Source organism: Mustela erminea, chromosome X (assembly GCF_009829155.1).
Source record: "Mustela erminea isolate mMusErm1 chromosome X, mMusErm1.Pri, whole genome shotgun sequence".
NCBI lineage: Eukaryota > Metazoa > Chordata > Mammalia > Carnivora > Mustelidae > Mustela > Mustela erminea.
The window spans coordinates 108,971,516-108,993,907 of NC_045635.1; the positions used below are offsets into that span (position 1 = coordinate 108,971,516).

Sequence of the window (22,392 nt, forward strand, 5' to 3'; positions counted from 1 at the left end):
TGCTGTAATGTATCTTCTCTTTCTTATGATCTTCTTAATACCATTTTCTCTTCGCTACCTTACTTTATTGTAAGAATACAGTATGCAATACATGTAACATACAAAATATGTGTTAATCAACTGTTTATGCTATCGGTAAGGCTTCCAGACAACAGTAGGATGTTATTTAAGTCAAAAGTTACAGGAAATTTTTCAGCTACATAGGGGGTCAACACCCTAACTCCCATGTTGTCTAGGATCAACTGTACTGTGAATAAATCATTTCTATTCAAAATTGTATTCATAAATAGAATTTCTATAAACAGAATATTATTGATCCCACTCACTTTCTTTATTAAAAGACAGAACAGTTTAACCAATCATGTCCTAAATCTCTTTGGTATTATTAGTATGTCTGTGAAGTCATAAAACCAAGAATTTTTTTCCATTCCTTATATCCAAACCCATAACAATGTGATATCCCTGGCTGTTCAAGACTCTATCTCAAGCCTTTAGCTGATGAAGATTTCAGATGACCCCACATTTTGTATCTTTGCCATGGTATTTTTAAAAGATTAATTGTTTAAGTCACCAGAGAAAGTGTTTAAAGGTGAATTCAACTACTAGGAGGGGCAAAAAAAATTGATTTTACTTCTAATTACAAACTAGAGCAATTTCTCAGTTGATACTGTATATTCACAATATAGTATACATTCACCATATACTGCAAGCCAAGTAGCATTCTAAGACCATAACTTTATTTTTATGTTCAGGAAATAAATTGTGAAAATAAAACATGAATATTTAAATGTTTTATTTTATTCTGCAGTAAGTCCTAACGGCCAACTGCAATTACATTTGCAAACTAAACTTTACAACTTCCAGGCATTTGGCTCAAAAACTTATGAATATAATTTGTAAAAATTCATTCAGTAAAATTACACATCATAACAAAGAAGAAACCTATATAATAAATAAGATATAAATACAAAAACTACCTCTCAATAATTAATGTGGCAACTTTCCTAGCACTGTGCCTTGTATATTGTTCAAAAGAATTTGTTGAATAAATAAATCTTGCTGGCATCTTTCTACACTAAGGTGGTTTCATACAGTATACATGTATGTTTATTATCTTGCAAAAGTCTTTTTTTTTTAAAGATTTTATTTATTTATTTGACAGAGAGAAATCACAAGTAGTCGGAGAGGCAGGCAGAGAGAGAGAGAGGGAAGCAGGCTACCCGCTGAGCAGAGAGCCCGATGTGGGACTCGATCCCAGGACCCCGAGATCATGACCTGAGCCGAAGGCAGCGGCTTAACCCACTAAGCCACCCAGGCACCCCCTTGCAAAAGTCTTTTAAGCTATAATTTTTTAATCTCCTATGGATTATTCATCTTCTATAGATTATTTGTATATTGTTTCTACACTCATAAGACTTATTAAAGCCACAATGACCAGAAAGCATTATTATTTTGCTCAAATGAAAACGTTCCATATTTAGTAACTATTAGCTTTTAATTATACAATAATCACCTTACAAAGTTTCAGAACTCTCTCACTGTTACATTAAAGCTCTTTCCAAGACAGGATAAAAGGCATTTTGAAAATTAAATAAAAGATTAGTAGAGTATAATTTCAGAGGACAGTTTACAATCAATAAAATAAATGTAAACTTTCAAGAATATGCTAGTACTGGGGCACCTGGGTGGCTCAGTGGGTTAAGCCGCTGCCTTCGGCTCAGGTCATGATCTCGGGGTCCTGGGATCGAGTCCCGCATTGGGCTCTCTGCTCAGCGGGGAGCCTGCTTCCTCTCTCTCTCTGCCTGCCTCTCTGCCTACTTGTGATCTCTCTGTCAAATAAATAAATAAAATCTTTAAAAAAAAAAAAGAATATGCTAGTACTTATGGCTTATCAGGAGTCATACATGGTTAACATAATTGATAAAATGTATGACTTCATAGAAATAACTGACACTTATATTTTGCATTTATGTATTTCCTAGCATTTCCAAATGGGTGTATTCTATAAACAGGATAAAAAATAGGAATAACTGATGTAAATGTATGTTTACAAAATAGCCCTGTGTGTTGTTGATGTGTCTAATCAGCCCATACAATAAAAGGTAAATGTGTTCTGTATTTTTTTTCTACCAGTTAATTAGAAACACTTCAGTCACTTAAAATATTTTACTTGGGTAAGAAGTTTTTCTTTTTCTTCAGTCTCTTCTGGTGTAAGAGGTTCAGCTGCATCAATCTTTTTTTGCTCCTCTCTTTGAGCCACAGCTGGATTTGGAATATCGGGATTCCTTGGGACCTATAAATCAAGAGATGAATTATAAGTAAACTGTTGAGAAAAATTAATTAACGGTGTATATTTATATATCAATCTTAGAGTTATTTCAACAGTAAACAATATAAAGTCATACCAGAATGACATATAATCTTCTCCACATCTAAGTACAATTATATTACCAAGATAAAAACCATTCTTAACGTGCTGCATGGTATTTTAGGGTTAAACCCCTTGCTAATTGCCACATTATATTCTAGATTTAATTATAACTGTGGGGACACCTGGGTGGCTCAGTTGGTTAAGCGGCTGCCTTCGGCTCAGGCCATGATCCCAGCGTCCTGGGATCGAGTCCCACATCGGGCACCTTGCTTGGTGGGGAGACTGCTTCTCCCTCTGCCTCCACCTGCCACTCTTCCTGCCTGTGCTCTTTCTCACTGACAAATAAATAAATAAAATATTTTTAGAAATAATTATAACTGTGGAACAAAATACATCATTGTAATATTGTAATATAGGGTAGTAACAATTTTATGCCAACACCAACATTATATAATAAAATCTCAAGCCCAGAACAAACAAAAAGTTTTGCGGTATAAAAAGAGCCCATATTCACCTGGCAATACAGACCAGGAGAGAGCAGTACAATGCACCTGAAGTGTATATTGAATGCTCTCATCAGGTCAAAATGCAAAAAGAAAGAAGTGCTTTTACTGCCTGCCAGGGAATGGAAAGGGAGAGCATCTTCACATAAAATGTAAAGACTGGAAGAAGTGAGAAGATAATGAAGAACCAAAAAAAAAAAAAAAAAAACGAGAGAGAGAGAGAATATATATATAAAAGGGAAAGGGTAGCAGAGCACACAAACAGTTATGATGGAACCAGCAATCAAGAGAAAAAGCTACAGTAGCAGTGACCAACAGAAACTCTAGTGTTTTAGATACAGAACTACAAATACACTGCCAACTGAGAAGAGAGCTCAAGTCCAAAAGACTGAGGACAGAAACTCAGCTCTCCAAAGAGATAAGCAATAAGCCATTCACCTGCATCCCAAAGCTGTGGCCCCTATGTTCCATGTGGCACAGTGAACACAGACAACCATTACAGCTCAGCAATACGGAACAGCATTCATTGTAGGCAGGGACAAACTAAGTCACTCAGGCCAAAGCCTCACACCATTTCTATGTGCACCTGCAGTAACAATGTAGCACCCTTGATTTAAGATAGCAGGTACAGGGGCGCCTGGGTGGCTTAGTGGGTTAAGCCTCTGCCTTCAGCTCGGGTCATGATCAGGGTCCTGGGATCGAGCCCTGCATCGGGCTCTCTGATCGGCAGGGAGCCTGTTTCCCCCTCTCTCTCTGCCTGCCTCTCTGACTACTTGTGATCTCTCTCTGCCAAATAAACAAATAAAACCCTTTAAAAAAAAGATAGCCGGTACATAACATGTGTGGTATATTTTATAGGATTCCATTAAACATGAAAAGGATTGACATTAGCCTTCCACTGTTTGATATGTACACCTACCACACACACCTCATTCCCTAGAGTTATCAGATAGTCATGGTTTTACTACAATGTAGTTATGTTTCAGAGTACACTTCCCTAATTGATATACATTTTCAGAGAGTTTGAAACTATAGCATGGCAACTTGAAAAAAAAAAAATTTTAAGATTTTATTTATCTGTCAGAGAGAGAAAAGAGCAAGTGAGCCCAAGCAGGGAGAACAGCAGGCAGAGGGAGAAGGAGGCTCCCCAAGGAGCAGGGAGCCCGATGTGGGACTCGATCCCCAGACCTTGGGACCATGACCTGAGCCGAAGGCAGCCGCTTAACCAAGTGAGCCACTCAGACATCCCGAAAAAAATATTTTTTAAAACGACTGCATCCAGTAGCTTTTTTAATATAAACCCCTGGGTTTATATTAATATAAATATATAAATAAATATAAATATAAAATAAATATAAATAAATATAAACTAACTAGGTTTAAAAGAATTACTGAAAGAACACGTTCATTTGCAATCATAAGTACCACACAAATTAATAAGTACTGATTAAATGTCTATTGTGTCCATAGCACTATGACAGGTATTCACTGGAATATAAAAGCAGTAGACATGATCCTTACCTACAGGAAGCTCACAACCTAGTTGTGGAATTTTGAAATCTAAGGGCTTGGGGAAATGGAGAAGACGGAAACAACATTCTAGGTTGGAACAGTATGAGCAAAAATGGTGAAAGCAAAGCCAAGAAGGACCATACAGGGTTTATATTGAAAAGGAGTAGAAACAAGACCAGGTTGAGATAGATTTACAGGGGCTTTTGAAATTATACAGCAGTGGGGGCATCTCGGTGGCTCAGTCGGTTAAGCATCTGACTTTTGATCTCAGTTCAGGTCTTGCTCTCAGTGTTGTGAATTCAAGCCCTACACTGCACCCCATGCCGGGCACGGAGCCTACTTTAAAAAAAAAAAAGCTATACAGTAGACAGCAGCAACCACTAGAGATTTTTCAGTAAAAGACTAAAGTGCCAAAACATAGTGTTTTCACTTGTAAGCTCTGTGCTGGATGGACTGAAGCAAGGAAGAACTAGAGGTAAGAGAACCAGCTGAATGGTCACAATCTAGAAATGAGGTATAACCACCTGGCCTAGGATAGTAACAAATGGAAATGGAAAAGAAAGTATAAATTAAAAATGAAATGCAGGCTAGTGATAAGCATAATTAAAAATAACTTTTATCTGGGGCACTTGGGTGGCTCAGTGGGTTAAGCCTATGCCTTCGGCTCAGGTCGTGATCCCGGGATCCTGGGATCAAGCCCCGCATCGGGCTCTCTGCTCAGCAGGAAGCCTGCTTCCCCCCTCTCTCTCTGCCTGCCTCTCTGCCTACTTGTGATCTCTCTCTCTCTCTGTCAAATAAAATCTTTAAAAAAATAATAACTTTTATCTTTTATATTTATTTTCTTGTGTAACTTTTTCAATAACTAAATTTAATTTTTAAATTAGAGAGACACCAGCAATTCCATTCCTGTATATCTATAAAAAGACCTTTGCAAAAATGTTCACAGCAGCTTTACTTATAATAGCCAAAAACCATAAAACAGCCCAGATGTCCACCGACATGAGAATGGATAAGGAAACTGTGTATAGCCTTACAATGGAATCGTACTCAGCAATAAAAAGGAATGAGCCACTGATAATGGGACATGAAGGCATCTCAAAAAACATTATGTTAAGGGGAAGATACCTTGCACTATTGTATGATTCCATGTGACATTCTAGGGAAGAAACTAATCTATGAAGGAAAATATCAGAACAGTGGTTGTATCTGGGGAGTGGGTCTAGATATTGACTAGGAAGAGGCAATTTCTGGGGTGACAGAAATGTTCGAGATCTTTCTAGAGGTTCCAGTTATGTCAGCATATACATTTGTAAAAATACATCGAATGAAACACTTAAAAGTTTATACATTTCATTATATGCAAATTTTACCTTAAGAAAAGAATCAAATAAATATTGAACTCTGGCTAATGATAGGCACATTGAAGTGTTTCTGGGTGAAATATACTTATGTCTGCAACTCTGAAATGCATTTTAAAAAGTTGGACAGGAGTGCCTAAGTGGCTCATTCAGTTGGGTGTCTGCCTTCAGCTCAGGTCATAATCCTGGAGTCCTGGGATCCAATCCTGCATAGGGTTTCACTGCTCAGCGGGGTCTGTTTCTCCCTCTGACCCTCTCCCCTCTCATACTTTCTCTCTCACTCACTCTCTCTCAAATAAACAAATAAAATCTTTTTTAAAAAAGTTGGATATCCATTCGCTAGAGGCTGGACGAATGGACAAATAGATGACAAAGCAAATACAGTAAGATGTTTATTGGAAAATTTATGTGGTGTGTATATAGATTTCACTATACAACTATTTCAATATTTTTGTATGTTAACAATTTTTTTCATAACAAAATGTTTGGAAAAAATTATAGGCATAGCTTTAAAAGTTTAACAGACCCTTGCTGGTATGTGAAATAACTTTGGCTTCAAACGTTAACTGAAGAAAAACCTCTTTAATTTTAAGGTATTTCTCTATCAAATAGCTTCAAATACTTCATGTCCAATAAACCATATTTTAACAAAGCATTTCATAAACACTGAACTTTATGCCAGAAAACATAAATGGACCTAGAAACATACCCACATAAAATAAACTGTTTACTCCTATGTACATATCCCCAGTACTAAAAATTGTCCCTTGAACTTTAATAAAAGCAAAATCATATTATATTATATTATACCATTAGTTTTTAGGCTCCATGGCAGACTACTACTTTCACATCCACTGCTCATATTTTTATTTTTTTTTAAAGATTTTATTTATTTATTTGACAGAGATCACAAGTAGGCAGAGAGGCAGGCAGAGAGAGAGGAGGAAGCAGGCTCCCTGCTGAGCAGAGAGCCCGATGTGGGGCTCGATCCCAGAACCCTGAGATCATGACCTGAGCCGAAGGCAGAGGCTTTAACCCACTGAGCCACCCAGGCGCCCCTGCTCATATTTTTAATACAACAAAACTTTAGAATGACTTCATCAATGTTATGTTAACTATTTTATTTTTTTTTTTATTTTTTAACATTTTTTTATTTGTGTGTGTGTGTGTTCCACAGTTCATTGTTTATGCACTTCATGCCTTCCTTAATACCCACCACCAGGATATGCCAACTATTTTAATTCAAATACATAACTGGTAAAATTTCTAAAACTAGAAATGAATCAAAATCCCTATATTCCTGTACCTCCTCCCACAAGAAAAAAAAACTCTTAATATTCATCATTTTTAAAAGCTGTTCATTTTTTATTTCATGAGGTTCTTGTTGGCATTAAACTTCCTGGAGTGATTTCAAAGTGCTATGTAAGAATTAAGTAGACAGGGGTGCCAGGGTGGCTCAGTGGGTTAAAGCCTCTGCCTTCGGCTCAGGTCATGATCTCAGGGTCTTGGGATCGAGCCCCGCATCGGGCTCTCTGCTCAGCAGGGAGCCTGCTTCCTCCTCTCTCTCTCTGCCTGCCTCTCTGTCTAGTTGTGATCTCTCTCTGTCAAATAAATAAATAAAATCTTTTATTTAAAAAATCAAGTATACAAATTATAGACTAACAATACTAATGAGATACCTAAAAGCTATCTCAAGCAACACTTAATACAGCCACAATTTAATCAGTTACCTTTCAAAAGGAAACAACTCAATGATTACTTGGATTTCTAGTCAGACATTAAGGAATTTGCAATTAAGAGCTATGTTCTATGGAAAAGTGAGAAGAAAATTCTGGTCTTGACTAGAACAAGTTTTAGCAAACATTTCATAGAAACATGGAAAAATGAATTAAATGTGGCAGCACACAAACTGAAATCCACACACTATACTGTTCTACCACGGCAAAAAGGTGGCTCACAATGGCACATTACCCAAACTCACAAAGATTATGAAACTTCCTCCATTTGTCAAATGTTTCTATCTGTCCCTAAAGAATTTTTTTATGAAGAAAAATGTCAGAATGTTTTACAGCTTTCTTCACTTCAAATATGGCAAAAGCCTTTCACTCCAGGTCTTAGATTTGTCAAGGGACTTCTATCTAGATCCTCTGGATTTTTAAATTCTACAATTGAAATTTCAGTTAAGTCCTCCTCTTCCAACAGAAGATTTCAGGGAACACAATGATTAAATACATTAACTCCTTTAAGTTGCAAGAGCAATAAAACTGCTAAATGTGTCTAACTTGCAACAAGGTCAAAGCTTAGACAGCAAGGAGAATTGACACATAATGCACTGCTACCCACCAAGTGGTTAGGGCAAAACAAACAATACTTCTCAGCCTCAAATAAAACAAAACTCCTTATTTCCAGATATTATCATGAGCAATAGAGTTGTGACCTTGCTATGTTAGATATCAGGGAGGGAAAACAAAATAGAAAATAAAAATGCAAATAAGCAAGCTCTGGAGAAAAATGTTCTTTACCAAGTGCTTCAAAAGTACGAAGCCCAGGGTGCTTGGGTAGCTCAGTAGGTTAACCATGTGCCTTTGACTCAGGTCATGACCTCAATGTCCTAGGACTGAGCCCCTGGTCAGGCTCCCTGCTCAGCTGGGAGTCTACTTCTTCCTCTACCTCTGTCCCTCCCCCCCAACTCGTGTGTGTGTGTGTGTGTGTGCACACGCGCGCACGTGCACACTCTCTCTTTCTCTCTCTCTCTCTTTCTCTGTCTCAAATAAATGAAAATAAAATCTATTTTTTTAAAAAAAGTACTGAGGGCACCTGGGTGGCTCAGTGGGTTAAGCCTCTGCCTTCCGCTCAGGTCGTGATCTCAGGGTCCTGGGATCAAGTTCCGCATCAGGCTCTCTGCTTGGCAGGGAGCCTGCTTCCTCCTCTCTCTCTCTGCCTGCCTCTCTGCCTACTTGTGATCTCGCTCTGTCAAATAAATAAATAAAATCTTTTTTTAATTAATTAATTAATTAATTAATTAAAATTAAAATTTAAATTTAAAAAAGTACTGAGCCCCTTGCTGTCCCACCCAAAATCACTACAGAGTAAGGCTATGGGGACTCAAAATTGACAGAACAGTACCATACACCATAATACCCCCAGCTCTAAGACTACACCTCTCTCCCTTGAGCTAGCAATCCTTTAAGCAGAGGGTGGAAAGGAGTCCCTTTCTGAGAACCTAACTATGCATAGAGAATACCAGGTAACTACACTGTAACAATTCTGTTCAACTGAGAATAAACTATTGCTCCATTCACACTGTGGTTCTGGTGAGTTTTCTGGAGCTATAGTGGGAAAAAAAAAACACATTAGGTATCTTCGAGAAGATATGTATAAGAGTTACCAATATCACAACATCCCTGAAAAAAAAAAGCAGATTTTGCAGATGACTAGCATGCCATGCTCATCCGTCTCTACTGTGAATTCAAACACAACACCTACCTAATTAAAGCACCCACCTTAGCTCAGGTCTGCATCCGCTGGTAAAGAATGGAAGAGACAAGGTTCAGAAAGAGCCAACATCCAGAATGTACTCTTAATTTGTCTCATAAATCCTCAGCTAAATACGCATATATATGAGCACAAGGCAAGTCTTCAGATGATACAGAGACAACTCAAAATGAGGCTAAAGAGAGCACAGGGCTAGTAGAGTGGAAGGGGCTGGATTTTCCTTCCACCACCCCCACCACACCACTATACTCCAAGCCACCACCATCTTCTCTTATCTTTTCACACTTTAACAGCCTCCTAGCTGGTTTTCCTGTATAAACTCATCATTCTCTGTACTGCAGCCAGAGTGATCTTTTAAAAATGTAAATCTGATCCTCTTCTACCATTTAAAAGTTGTTTGACCCAGGGCAAATTACTCGACCTCTATGTGCCTCAGTTTCGCCATCTATAAAACAGGGATGTAGTTTCCGGGCTGTTATGAGGATAATGAGCTAATCTTTTGAAAGAACTCAGAACAGAAAGCAACACAAGTAAGGACGAAATGAGTATCTGCTATTAGTATTTTACCACCCACCCATCCATCTGCCTTAAAAAAAACCTTAGTGGTTTTCCTCTGCTCTAGAGCTAAAGTTCAACCTAATTAATGTGACCTACAATGAATGTTCAGCACTTCAGATGGTCTGACTACTCAGTCACCAACTTCATCTCACCCCTCTCCCTCCTTACCAACACTGGGCTGCCTTCAGTTTCCAAAGGGGCCGCTGTCCTTCCTAATACAACCTATGGTCTCCCTGCCCGAGCTCTTCTCTCCCACACTTCCCTTGATTAATTCCTGTGTGTCTCTCTGATCTCAGTGCAATAACACTTCCTTAGGGACCCTCACCCTGATCTCCCAATCCACATTAGATACACACTGTCATGCTCCCTCATAGCACCCTCTGTAGGCACAGAAAACAGATAATGTCATTACTCTGTGGCGTCAGCTTAATATCTGTCTCCTCCATTAGAGCACAAAATCCGTGCACTGAGAGACCTCGTCTTTCTTCTTCACTACTTTATCACCAATGCATGGCCTAGGACCTGACACAGAGGAGTATTCAACAAGTACGGATTCAGTGAAAAGCAGCCCTTGTTTCACTCGCACACCCTTTTCCTGTCATGTATCTCTGGGAGGTGAGGAAGAGAAAAGAGTCAGGTGCCATCGCATAGATTCCATGTCGTCTTCCCTCTCCTCATTCATCCCTGGTGTCCCTTCTTCCACCCGCCTCCTTCTTGTCATCTTTTGCAGTTGTCCCTTCATTCCTCCCCCTTCTGAGGTTTCTCTCTCTTCCATCTCCTTCCAGTTGGCCACCACTCAACTGTGATTATGAGACCTCACCCCTAACCACAAACTGCCTGTAATGAAAGGAACTACTTGAACTAAAACCAGAGCTGTGGCCAGGATGTGGTGGGCGCTGTACTATGGCAGGGAACAGAATCTCAGAATCTCCAAAGAAGGAGCATTAACAGTCATATTGGCAGAGAGGACTTTTTTTATTGCTGATATTTGACTACTACTTGGCTCACCTCCCAAACAACATGTCACACCACTATAAACACAGTCCTTATTTAGGGCTGCAAAAAGCAGCAGGGCTATGTCACATGCAGAAATAGCACAGAATGTCTGAGTGTAAAGAGCGTAACATTTGAACACTGAGAAACTGGAGTGGAGACCAGCACCCCGTTAGCTATATGACCTTGAACAAGTACCTCTCTGAACTTCAGTCTCCTCACCTCTTATGTGGAGGTGATAATAACACCTATCTCACAGGGCTGTTAGAAATCAATGATGTATGTAATAAAGCATTTCATAAATCACAAAATGCTCTACACAGATATTTGGTTGACTACTAACTGGGCTTAACATTTCAATTTTTCTAAGTCTCACTAATAGCAATCTACAAAAGTAACAAAACAATGATCTAAACCTAAAATCTATGTAACTTTTAGTGGGATAATACATATTTATTTACCTCATGAAATATTACTACTTTATTAACTTTTACTGTTTTCATTTTTATTTTGGATCTACAATTTCCTGTTTCTTCTGGTATATCACCATTTTCACTTTCTTTGAAGGTGATTTAATTCCTGGTCTGAATGTTCAACCATGGTACTTTTATTCTTTGACAACTTCCAAAGACAGACTTCCTCCAGTCATGTTGGTTAAATACATTCAAAGGTAATTGTATATCCCTAAGAGATTATAACTAACTTATATTCACTTTCTTATTCCTATTTATGTGTATATTGAAATTTGGTACATAAATAGCAAGCAAACCCTCTTTTGTTCCATTTCAAAGAGTAATGCTCTCACTCTGGACAAATAGTACAAACACTCTAGAGATCCACTCTAGTTCCAAAATACAAATGAATTAAGTACCTAATACACATGAAGCCTTTCTTGGCACATTACAGCTACTAATCAAAATAATTGGGCTTTGTTCCACTTGTGATAAAGGTTCACAAAATAAATTTTAAAACACAGCTTCCAATTCATAAAATAGAAAATTTCATAAAATTACTATAGTATTAATATTTTTATAATTTTGCTTTTACTACTGAATTTTACACCTTTGGTTATCCCTTTCCATTCACTGGAAAGTCAATTTCAGCATATAGAAATACCAGGTATGCTTAATCTCTCAGTATGATACCTTTAGGGTGCCAAACGTTCCCCTCACTAAAAACAGGTTCCTACCTATCTATATAAATAAGAATCTTCATTTCCAAAAGATCATTTTAAAATGATAGAACTCATTATCACACTTATCATGAACACCTAAGTGGCAACAATCAAATAACTACCAATAGGGCTTTCATCAACCCAAGAACAATAAATACAAAAGTACTGTTCCTTTGTCATCTTAAGGAAAAGGATTAAAAACTTCCTGTCATCTATCATATATTCACTTCTAATTAAACATATGCCTATTGTTCTTTCTACACATTCTTTCATTACTCAAATATTTAGCATTATTACAATAATATATGTTATTATCATTTTTGAAATATTGGATAATTCTCCATTAATCCCATTCTGTGATGCTCCTACTGGTGATTTAGTAGTTTAATGCTTGACTCCTAATTAAACCTCCTCTTTAATTTATTTTAAGATTTTTTTATTTATTTATTGGACAGAGAGAGAGAGATCACGAATAGACAGAGCAGCAGGCAGAGAGAGCGGGGGAAGCAGGCTCTCCAATGAGCAGGGAGCTTCATGCAGGGTTCCATCCCAGACCGAGATCACAACTTGAGCGGAAGGCAGAGGCTTAACCCAATGAGCCACCCAGGCGCCCCTCCTCTTTAGCTTTAGAAACATCACTATTTTGATTTACTTTTACGTTCTCTTACATTAAAATAGAATGCTTTCTAGTCTGGTTTATAGATTATATTAGCTTAAAAGATTATATTATACTAATTAAAAATTTTTTTAAAATATATTAAATAAATAAAAACTTGAAAAATTACCTTATAGCCTATTGTCTTCCTATAATAAAGAATTTCCTTTTCCAGGAGCTCAAATAAACGTGGTGGGAAAAACTGAAAATCCTGGACATTTGGCTGCTTTGGAGGTCTTGGAGCCTATGGGAGAAAAATGCATTACATACATATTTGTTTTCAATACATAAAGTGAACATACTTCTTTTACTATTTCTTTTATATATAGAAAAATAAATACAATGACATCCCTTTATGTTGTGGGGCCACATCAAGTAATTTTATACATCATTGTTGTATTTTAAGGACTATAATGTTGCATTGATATAAGTCAATCTAAGTCACAGACCATGTTTTACCATAATGTTTTACCTTCGGAACCTTTGGCTCGCTGACACGTAAAGCCTCTCTAAAGTAGGCATCCACTGCATAGTTCGCTTTGCGTTCTCGTTTAGGAGGTTCAATCCATTCCACCATCCCAAGCTATACATAAGAACAAGGAATTTAATTATTCCAAAATGTTTTTAAAGATCAAACACATCAAGGTTGTAGAAGCATAGAAAAACTAAAGCCATTCAGAAAAAGCAAAACTTGCACTTTATAAGTCACAATTTTACATCCCATTTCCAAACCCTTATACTGTATATGCCAAGTTTAGGTGCAAGGATGCTTTTGTTTTCTTTTTTTTAATAAGTAAGTTTAGTTGTTATTAAAAACTTAGTTCTTCCTTAGTAATTGAGAAGAATTTGCACAATCTGGTTAGTATTTTATGGAGAAATAAATAGTATTTAATATAGAAGACTAACATTGACTCTGGTAACTGAGTTAAGTGTATGAATTAGAAAGTAGCTGAAAGGGGTAAATGATGAATATCAACACGACAGGCATATGTTCCTTCAAATCAAGAGAAATTTTAAACTGAAATAAGGTCTTGGTAAGGTAGCTATGGAAAAGGTCAGTGGAATCAGAAAAGACCTGAATTTGAAACCAGATTCTGCCACTCTACCAGTTGTATAACTTGGGGAAGATTAATTCCTCCCTCTGTGAAGTGGGAAGAGTAATACCTATCTTTGAGGATTAAATGTGACCACATAAATTAAGGCATTAGATAAACTGCCAAGAGTTAAACCTAAATTATTATTAAACACCCAAAGTTGAGTGAACAATGATGATTAGGTAGCACTACAAAACTCTACCCCAATATCAGCTAGAAAATACAATTTAAAAGCCAATAGGCTAAACCGACAACACAAAATTCTGGAGTCTATAAGGATGGTTTTCCAGTTCAGGTATTTTTCCTGATTTCACAGTGCTTATCCTAGTACCAGCACACAAAAGAGGCCACTAATCTACAATTAATGATCCCACTCTATTTGATCTTATCTAAGGATGGAATTCCAACCTTAGTATCATAGTTTAAGAGTGGATGATAAACTAAGATGAGTAGGATGGTTAGAGATCTACAAACTCTCACAGTGTCCAAAGAAGTAGACTAAAAACAGACATATCATGGCACTCACATATGTAAAAGCGTATCAACTAGAAAAGAACACAGTTCTCTGTTGATCCGTAAGGTTAAAACCAATGTGGAAAGTAGATTGCTACTCGACATAATTTAACAAATATGTCTTAAGTACCTATTGTATTATTTACAAGTCAATGTCAGGGATACAAAGCTGAATGAAATAATCTCTCCCATCAAGGAACCTATAAGTCAAATAAGAAGTTTTTTGAGAACGAAAAAATATAAAACAGTGAAATGAACTCTCCCAAAAGGAGGTAGATTCCCAGTATGATCATACTCAAATAGAGGCTGGATAAATGCCCTATAGATGGGATTTCTTAATTACAAAAAGGTTAAACTAAATGACCTTTAAGTTTATTTTAACTCTAAGAGTCTATGAGATAGTATAATGGGAGTTCACATAAAATAAAAAATACTCAGAGCACTGAAAGCAGTTTTGTTCCCTCCCTCAAATGGATTAATGTGAGAGGATAGAAATATAAAAGATAATTTACCGATGACCATTACGTCATTCATCTCAACTGGAATGAAAATAAATCAGTAATAATTAAAGTTAACTTAGTCAAATTTAAGTTGTTAATGTATTGGCCATTTAACCCATACTTACATGCAGGTCTAGGTATTCAAATTTGGAATAAGTTTTTAGGGCCAATTCCCAAACTTTCAAATACACTAAATCATGCTGAATTAGTTTGTTTTAGATAAGAGTACATTGATACAAACTAATTCAGGTCAGTTTCTTCAAGATCAATGTCAGTCATTATGACTTAATTTACCAGGCATGGTTATAAAATATGCAACTGGTTCAACAAATCCTATATGAAAATCTACCTCATTGTAATTCCCATGATTTATGTATAAACAATATTTTTGTAGGTTTCAATTCTCTTCAAAGGATAATTTGAATCTATCTTAAGAACCTATCTAGAAAATATGAAAAGCCAGAGATAAAAGATAATGTCAAGTCAGAATATTTTTAAATCTGATTTTGTCATTCAATTATAAAAATATAAGTAATCATAATTGTTACTAAAATTTCTCTATATTTGTACATTATTTTACTGGAATTGGAAGCACAAGAAACCTGCTATATTAGACATAGACAAGTATTTTAGTAAGTCTAATTTACTCTAAGAATGTAGATTAGAAGTTCCACTGATATTTAGACTCTTCACTGTTTAATATTTTTCCACTTTATAAAACACTCTTATACCAATAACCCAATAGAAAGAACTGTAAAATTTTAAAAATTTGTATCACACAATGAGATCTCAAAAACAATTTCTACCTTTTCATGCAAATCATCATGTTCACCTCATCAGAATAAAACATAAGCAGTCTAAATTAAGATTATAGATAAAACAACTAGATACATGTAAGTCAAGACACTAAAAACTACCAAATATAATGATAGCAACAAAGCATTATCAGCATACTAGTTGCGATGCAAACTAAAATGGCTCACCTCTCGTTCTTCAGTAAAATCAATATCCAAAAATAAGCTTTCTTATTTTAACAAAATTCATTTCTGTGAGTTAAAAATATAACAGCTTTACAGAACAATTTCGGCAAACAAAACAATGATAAAATTGTATTATAACTCAAAAAAATAAAATAAATATCCATTGAGTCCATGCTGATATAAATGAGTACAAAATAAATGAGAAGAGACAGGTCTTCCTTACAGAAAAATCCCAGTTAATAAATGCAGATGGAATGAAAGAAATACAAAATTACTATTAGTCAAACACCACAATAACTGTTGCAGAAAAATGCTACCAACATATGCTAAAATCAGTGGATATATGTGTGAGGAATGTATTCCCCAAGATATTTATCAAGGACAAAGGGGAAAATGGTAACTCTACAGTAAAGAAGCCCAGCAGACACCACCTCAACTAAGTGACAAGATTACTATTTCCTGTAATACAACACAACATCTTCTATTCTTTGGTAAGATGTACTGAAGACTTAACATTCCTGCCATGGCATTGTTGCCAAAAAATATATAATCTCAATCCAATCATGAGACAATGTCAGACAAACCCAAAATGAGAGACAAACTACAAACTAACTGACCAATACTCTTCAAAAGTATAAAGATCATGAAAGACAAAGGAAGACTGAGAACTAACATAAATTTCAAGAGCCTAAGAAGACACAGCCAGGAAAAAAACAAGGTGGGGCAAGAGAATGAGAGGAAAAGTCACAGGATGACAAGAAAATATTTGCAAACTGCATCTTATAAAGGACTGTTACCAAAATATAAAAAGAACTCTTAAAATTCAACAATAAGAAAACAATTTGATTTTAAAAAAGGGAAAAGACCTGAACAGATGCCTGACCAAAGAAGATACACAGATGGAAATAAGCAAATGAAAATGTGCTCAACATCTTATTGTCAGTGAAATGCAAATTAGAACAAGATACCACTACACACCTATTAGAATGACCAAAATCCAGAATACTGACAACACCAAATGCTAGTGAGAATGTGGAGCAACAGGAATTCTCATTCATTGCTCATGGGAATGCAAAATGGTATGGCCACTTTGGAAGAAGTGTTGGCAGCTTCTTACAAAACTAAACACAAGCTTATCATACACTCCAGCAATCATGCTCCTTGGCATTTACCCAAAGGAGATAAAAATCTATGTCCACCCAAAAACCTACACATGGATTTTTCTAACAGCTTTATTCATAATGGCCAAAACTTGGAGACAACCAAGATGTCCTTCAATAGATGAATGAATAAATTGTGATACATCCAGACAATGGAGTATTACTCAGCACCAAAAAGAAATGAGCTATCAAGCCATGAAAAAAACAAGAAAGTATATCTTAAATGCATATAATATACCTAAGTGAGAGAAGCCAATCTGAAAAGACTATATACTGTATGATTCCAACTACATGATATTCTGGAAAAGGCAAAACTATGGAAAGTAAGAGGCTATAGAGAGAGAGAAATGAATAGGCAGAGCACAGAGGACTTTTTAGGGCAGTAACACTATTCTGTATGATTCTGTAATGGTGGATACATGCCATTACACATTCATCCAAACCCACAGAATATACAATACCAAGAGTGAACCTTAACGTAAAAGATGGACTTTGGGGATAGATAATGATGTGTCAATGTAGGTTCAATTGTACCGAATGTACCACTCTGATGTGAGATATTGAGAGTGTAGTAGGCTTTGTTTATTTGGGGCAGGTGGATATGGGAACTCTAATTTTTCCACTTTATTTTGTTGTGAACCTAGAACTGCTCTTAAAAATAAAGCTATTTTTGGGCACCTGGGTGGCTCGGTGGGTTAAAGCCTCTGCCTTTGGCTCAGGTCATGATCTCAGGGTCCTGGGATCGAGTCCCACACCAGGCTCTCTGCTCAGCAGGGAGCCTGCTGCCCCCTAGCTCTGCCTCCCTCTCTGCCTATTTGTGATCTCTTTCTCTCTCTGTGAAATAAATACATAAAATCTTTTAAAAAAATAAATAAAATTTTTAAAAAAGCTATTTTTAAAAATTGCAATGTGAGATCTTGGATTGTATCCCCTGGAACAGGGAAAGAATGTTAGGGAGAAAACATGTTAATTTAAATGTACTATAATTATGTAAACTGTTAACATCAGGGGAAGCTCGGTGAAAGATATATGTGAACTCTGTACTATTTTTTGTAATAAAGTCATTTTCAAAGTCTATTTCTTTTAAAAATTAAAATTTTTAATTATAGCTCTTATAATTTCAAACAAAATAAATAAAACTCCCATTTTTTTCAAAGGATCTTTGCTGTCCATGCAGTATATTACTATACCCTCCATTTGATAGTGGAAAAAAATGAGTACCCAAAGTCACCTAACTAGTGATACAGTTAGGATTTCAGCTTCAAAATCCAGGAATTCCACCATAATCTTATCCTGTTTCTCAAAAACAATAGTAGCAGCAGCAAAGGCAGCACAAATGATGAGAAGGATGATGGTAATCACCATCATCATCATCATCATCATCATCATCATCATCCATCAAAATTTATTAAAGATAGCAACTGCATGAAATCTGACCTACATCAAATTTCACTCCATAGCAGAACACTGTAGTAGGTAAGTGCCAGTGGGGTTTTTTTAATTATTTTTTTAATTTTATTTATTTATTTAAGTAAACCCAACCTCCAACATTGGGTTTGAACTCACAACTCCAAGATCAATAGTCACACGCTCTACTGACTGAGACAGCCAAGCGCCCCCGTCAGTGTTTTTTAATAATAGTTATGGGAAGAATTGCTAATTTGAGAGTCTAATGGCTGAGGGTAAAAAGTTACCTTCTGTTTTTCTCTATAATCTTCTCCTTCAAACTTGTACAAACTTTGTTCAGTGTCCATTCTAAAATTTCTCAGAGAAGACTCTCCCATTTTCTGCAAGCGTTCATTCATCTCTGCAGTCTACAGTTCAATGCATTGAAATTAGAAAATTATCACTGAATTACTTATAAAAATCTGTGGGCTCTCTATCTTTTTAAGTCAGGTTTGACATGAAATACCCATTCTGTTAATTTACAAGGTAAGAATGCAAGGCTAACATTAAATGAATATAAATTTAACTTGCTCCAAGTACTTTAAATATTTAAGTGGTTATTCAAGTATTCTCAATTAGGCTTTCTTTAAAATCTTTTATCCCTGAAGATGTAGCCATATAATATTTTCTGTCTTCTTTTACTATGTTTGAAATTATGCAAAATAATTTGAAAAAAAGTAAATTCAACACAAAATTACAATATTCTGAAATAGTTTATTACACTTTAACAAATAATGCTTTAGTATTTCATGAAATGCTGACAAAAGATTTTCAGCTAATGCAATGTAATCCAGTGTGTTGTGAAAATGTAGTCCTGATATATGTGATTGAATATGAAATTTATTTGGCTTTCAAGTAAATACAAACGTTATTTTGAATAAACATGAGATATAAGGTCATTCAATTTTAAACTCTAGTTCTTAGTCTTTCTTACCAAAAATCAAACTAAAAAACCCTAAACTACCTTTGGATAAAAATCTACAAATCCTTAGAGAGAATAGGAGTCACTTGAAACATGCATTTGAAACAACACAAATCCAATTAAGCATGCTGAAGTACTTTGATTTTAAAGCAATTTATCATGAAAACAAATGCCATTTTAAAACTGACCTTCTTTTCCCCTCTTTCCAGAAGAGTTGTAATGTCTTCATCTGTCAGCTCACTTTCTTTAGAAGCAAAAACATGGGTGGCTCCATGACGTATCATCTGCAACATTTCCTCTTTTGCCAGCTTGTTAGACTGTTGGTCAATGAGTCTTCCTAATAATAAAAATAAAAGTTGTGTACATTCAATTATATTTTAGAGAAAGAATAGCATAATAGTTCTAATCAGACTCTATCACATTTAACCATAAGTAAAGCTCTATAAGCAGAGAAAATTAGTGAGCTTTAAAGTTTTATTAATTGGGGCACCTGGGAGGCTCAGTGGGTTAAAGCCTCTGCCTTGGGCTCAGGTCATAATCCCAGGGTCCTTGGATCGAGCCCCGAATCAGGCTCTCTGCTTAGCAGGGAGCCTGCTTCCTCCTCTCTCTCTCTGCCTGCCTCTCTGCCTACTTGTGAACTCTGTCAAATAAATAAATAAAAATCTTTTTTAAAAAATGAAGTTTTATTAATGAATATACCTACAAGTTTTTCTTCTACCATACCTTCTATTTCAATATGAGTTTCCTTCCATAAAATTCAGATAAAACTCAGAAGAACAGAACATTTTTTTCATTTTCAAAATTCATTTTTCAGATCAATTTTTTTTTCTATTAACAGGCACTCTCTAGAAAGTGTTTTAAAAATTTTTAGGGGTGCCTGGGTAGCTCAGTCAGTTAAGTGTCTGCCTTCAGCTCAGGTCATGATCCCAGAGTCCTGGGATGGAGTCTCATGTCCATCAGGCTCCACTTCTCCCTCTCCCTCTGCCCTTCCCCAACCTCCACTAGCTCATGCATATGTATATGTGTGTGTGTGTGTGTGCAAGTGCCTCTCTCTCTCATAAATAGTCTTAAATCTATAAAATAACTTTTTTTAAGATTTTACTTATTTGACACAGAGAGAGAGAGAGAGATCACAAGTAGGCAGAGGGGCAGGCAGAGAGAGAGGGGAAAGCAGGCTCCCTGCTGAGCAGAGAGCCCAAAGCAGGGCTCGATTCCAGGACCCTGAGATCATGACCTGAGGCACAGGCAGAGGCTTAACCCACTGAGCCACTCAGGAGCCCCTAAAAAATTTTTTAACAAGACATTTTACCTGCTAAATAATATCAGGTACTTCAGGAGACATGCCACTAGCATTCAACTATAAGCTAGTGATGTTCAGCTATCTATTCCATATACTGAATGCAAGGCTTTAAATTAAACAGATCTAAATTAGCACTTTTTTAAAAACTGACTTTTTTCCTGTAAGTTTGCAAATTTTAGTCAACTTTAGAAGTAATCTCCTTGGGGCGCATGGGTGGCTCAGTTGGTTAGGCATCCAACTCGATTTCAGATCAGGTCATGATCTCCAGGGTCCTGGAACGCAGCCACACATTGTGCTCCTGACTCAGAAGGGAATCTGCTTGCCTCCCTCTCCCTCTACCCCTTCCCCCACAACACGCATGCTTTGCTCTCTCTCTAAAATAAATAAGTAAATCTTTAAAAAAATAAGAATAATCTCCCTTAAAGAAAATTCCATGTGTTTTGGGGATAAAAACACCTAATTAAGTTTACATGTATAATTACCTTGTTGTATAACAATTGAGTCAAGTCTCAGTTTTATCTCTGCTCTTTCTACAATCCTTTCTTCAACAGTATTATCAGTGATGAGACGGAACACACGTACTGGCTTCTTCTGACCAATACGATGTGCTCGATCCTAGAAGATAGAATCCTAATATAAGATATCTGGTATTTTGGATAAAATATATAGTACAGCCACAATATGCTATAAAATTCTGAATATAAAATTAGTTTCTGAGCTCTCTAGACATGCCACTTGTTAAAGAAGGATAATGAATATTAAGAATATCTATGGGGTGCCTGGGTGGCTCAGTCAGTTAAGTGTTTGCCTTTGGCTCAGGTCATGATCTCAGGGTCCTGGGATCAAGTCCCCTTCTGGCTCTCTGCTCAGCAGGGAGTCTGCTTTTCCCTCTCCCTCGGCCTGCCACTCCCCCTGCTTGTGCTCTCTCTCCTCTCTGTCAAATAAGTAGAATCTTTTTTTTTTCAAAGAAAAAGTTCTATCTAGAGGTCTCTGTGACCAAAAAAAAAAATCTTCCAGTATTATACTATACTAGAAATAGAAAACTTCCAGAAAGGCAACAGCCAAAGCCCCTTTAAGACGAGGACTAGAGGGAGTTAACTAAGCAACTTTAAGCCACTGAATGCAAACATCTTCCACACTATCAAGTAGCTTTGTGAGGGGCAAAGTAGTTAGCAAGTGTTGCTATGGTGGCAAAAGTCTGCATAATCAAGCAGTTCTTTCTGCTTATGGAGGCAATTCAGGGATACATAATAAAAAGTAATAAAAATTAATGGTATATTAATATCCTTATTATATAGTGGTCTAGAATTAGTCCTATGGTTTAGAGTTGGTAAAGGTGACAGATGGCAAGTTCTGATAATACAAAAAATGCTAGGGGGAGTGTTTTTAAAACACAGAAGCTGCTAGAGCAAATAGGAGAAGGGAGGAGGACAGGTGAGAAAAACAAAGCAAGGAAGAAAGATTCAAAACAGCCTTTGAACTAAATATAAAAACACTAGAGCTCAGTAACAATTTCAACAAGGCACACTAAATGAGAATGTAACACCTCTACACAAATTTAAATTTTCAAACTCAAATCAGTAAATCATGAAAGATATACTAATTCAATTTCAATTTCAATACAATTTCAATGAAATGAAGTGCTATCAACAAGTTTTCCAGTTTAGTAACCCTGTATCTTACCGGAACTTACTTCTATTGAGTCATATTAAACAGGTAGCTTAGTACCATGCTGAAATAATGATAAAAAATCATTTTGATTTAAAAATGTCCTGGGATGCCTGGGTAATTCAGTCAGCTAAGCGTCCAACTCTTGTTGTCCACTCAGGTCATGATCTCATGGGTCATAAAACTGAGC

At 36.4% G+C, this 22,392-nt stretch overlaps 1 protein-coding gene across 7 annotated transcripts in view; it reads right to left on the reverse strand.

Moving 5' to 3' along the window:
* SMARCA1 (SWI/SNF related, matrix associated, actin dependent regulator of chromatin, subfamily a, member 1) overlaps positions 1 to 22,392 on the reverse strand; it is a 74,675-nt gene that overhangs the window by 19,492 nt on the left and 32,791 nt on the right. For 6 of the 7 annotated variants that reach the window (XM_032330406.1, XM_032330410.1, XM_032330405.1 and 3 more), the window contains 6 exons: positions 21,017 to 21,149; positions 19,423 to 19,571; positions 18,561 to 18,680; positions 13,092 to 13,202; positions 12,750 to 12,863; positions 2,171 to 2,293 (listed from right to left, as the gene is read on the reverse strand). In XM_032330406.1, the coding sequence (XP_032186297.1) occupies positions 2,171 to 2,293; positions 12,750 to 12,863; positions 13,092 to 13,202; positions 18,561 to 18,680; positions 19,423 to 19,571; positions 21,017 to 21,149 (750 nt within the window). The remainder of the gene's footprint in view (positions 1 to 2,170; positions 2,294 to 12,749; positions 12,864 to 13,091; positions 13,203 to 18,560; positions 18,681 to 19,422; positions 19,572 to 21,016; positions 21,150 to 22,392) is intronic. The other variant, XM_032330411.1, reaches the window with a different exon arrangement.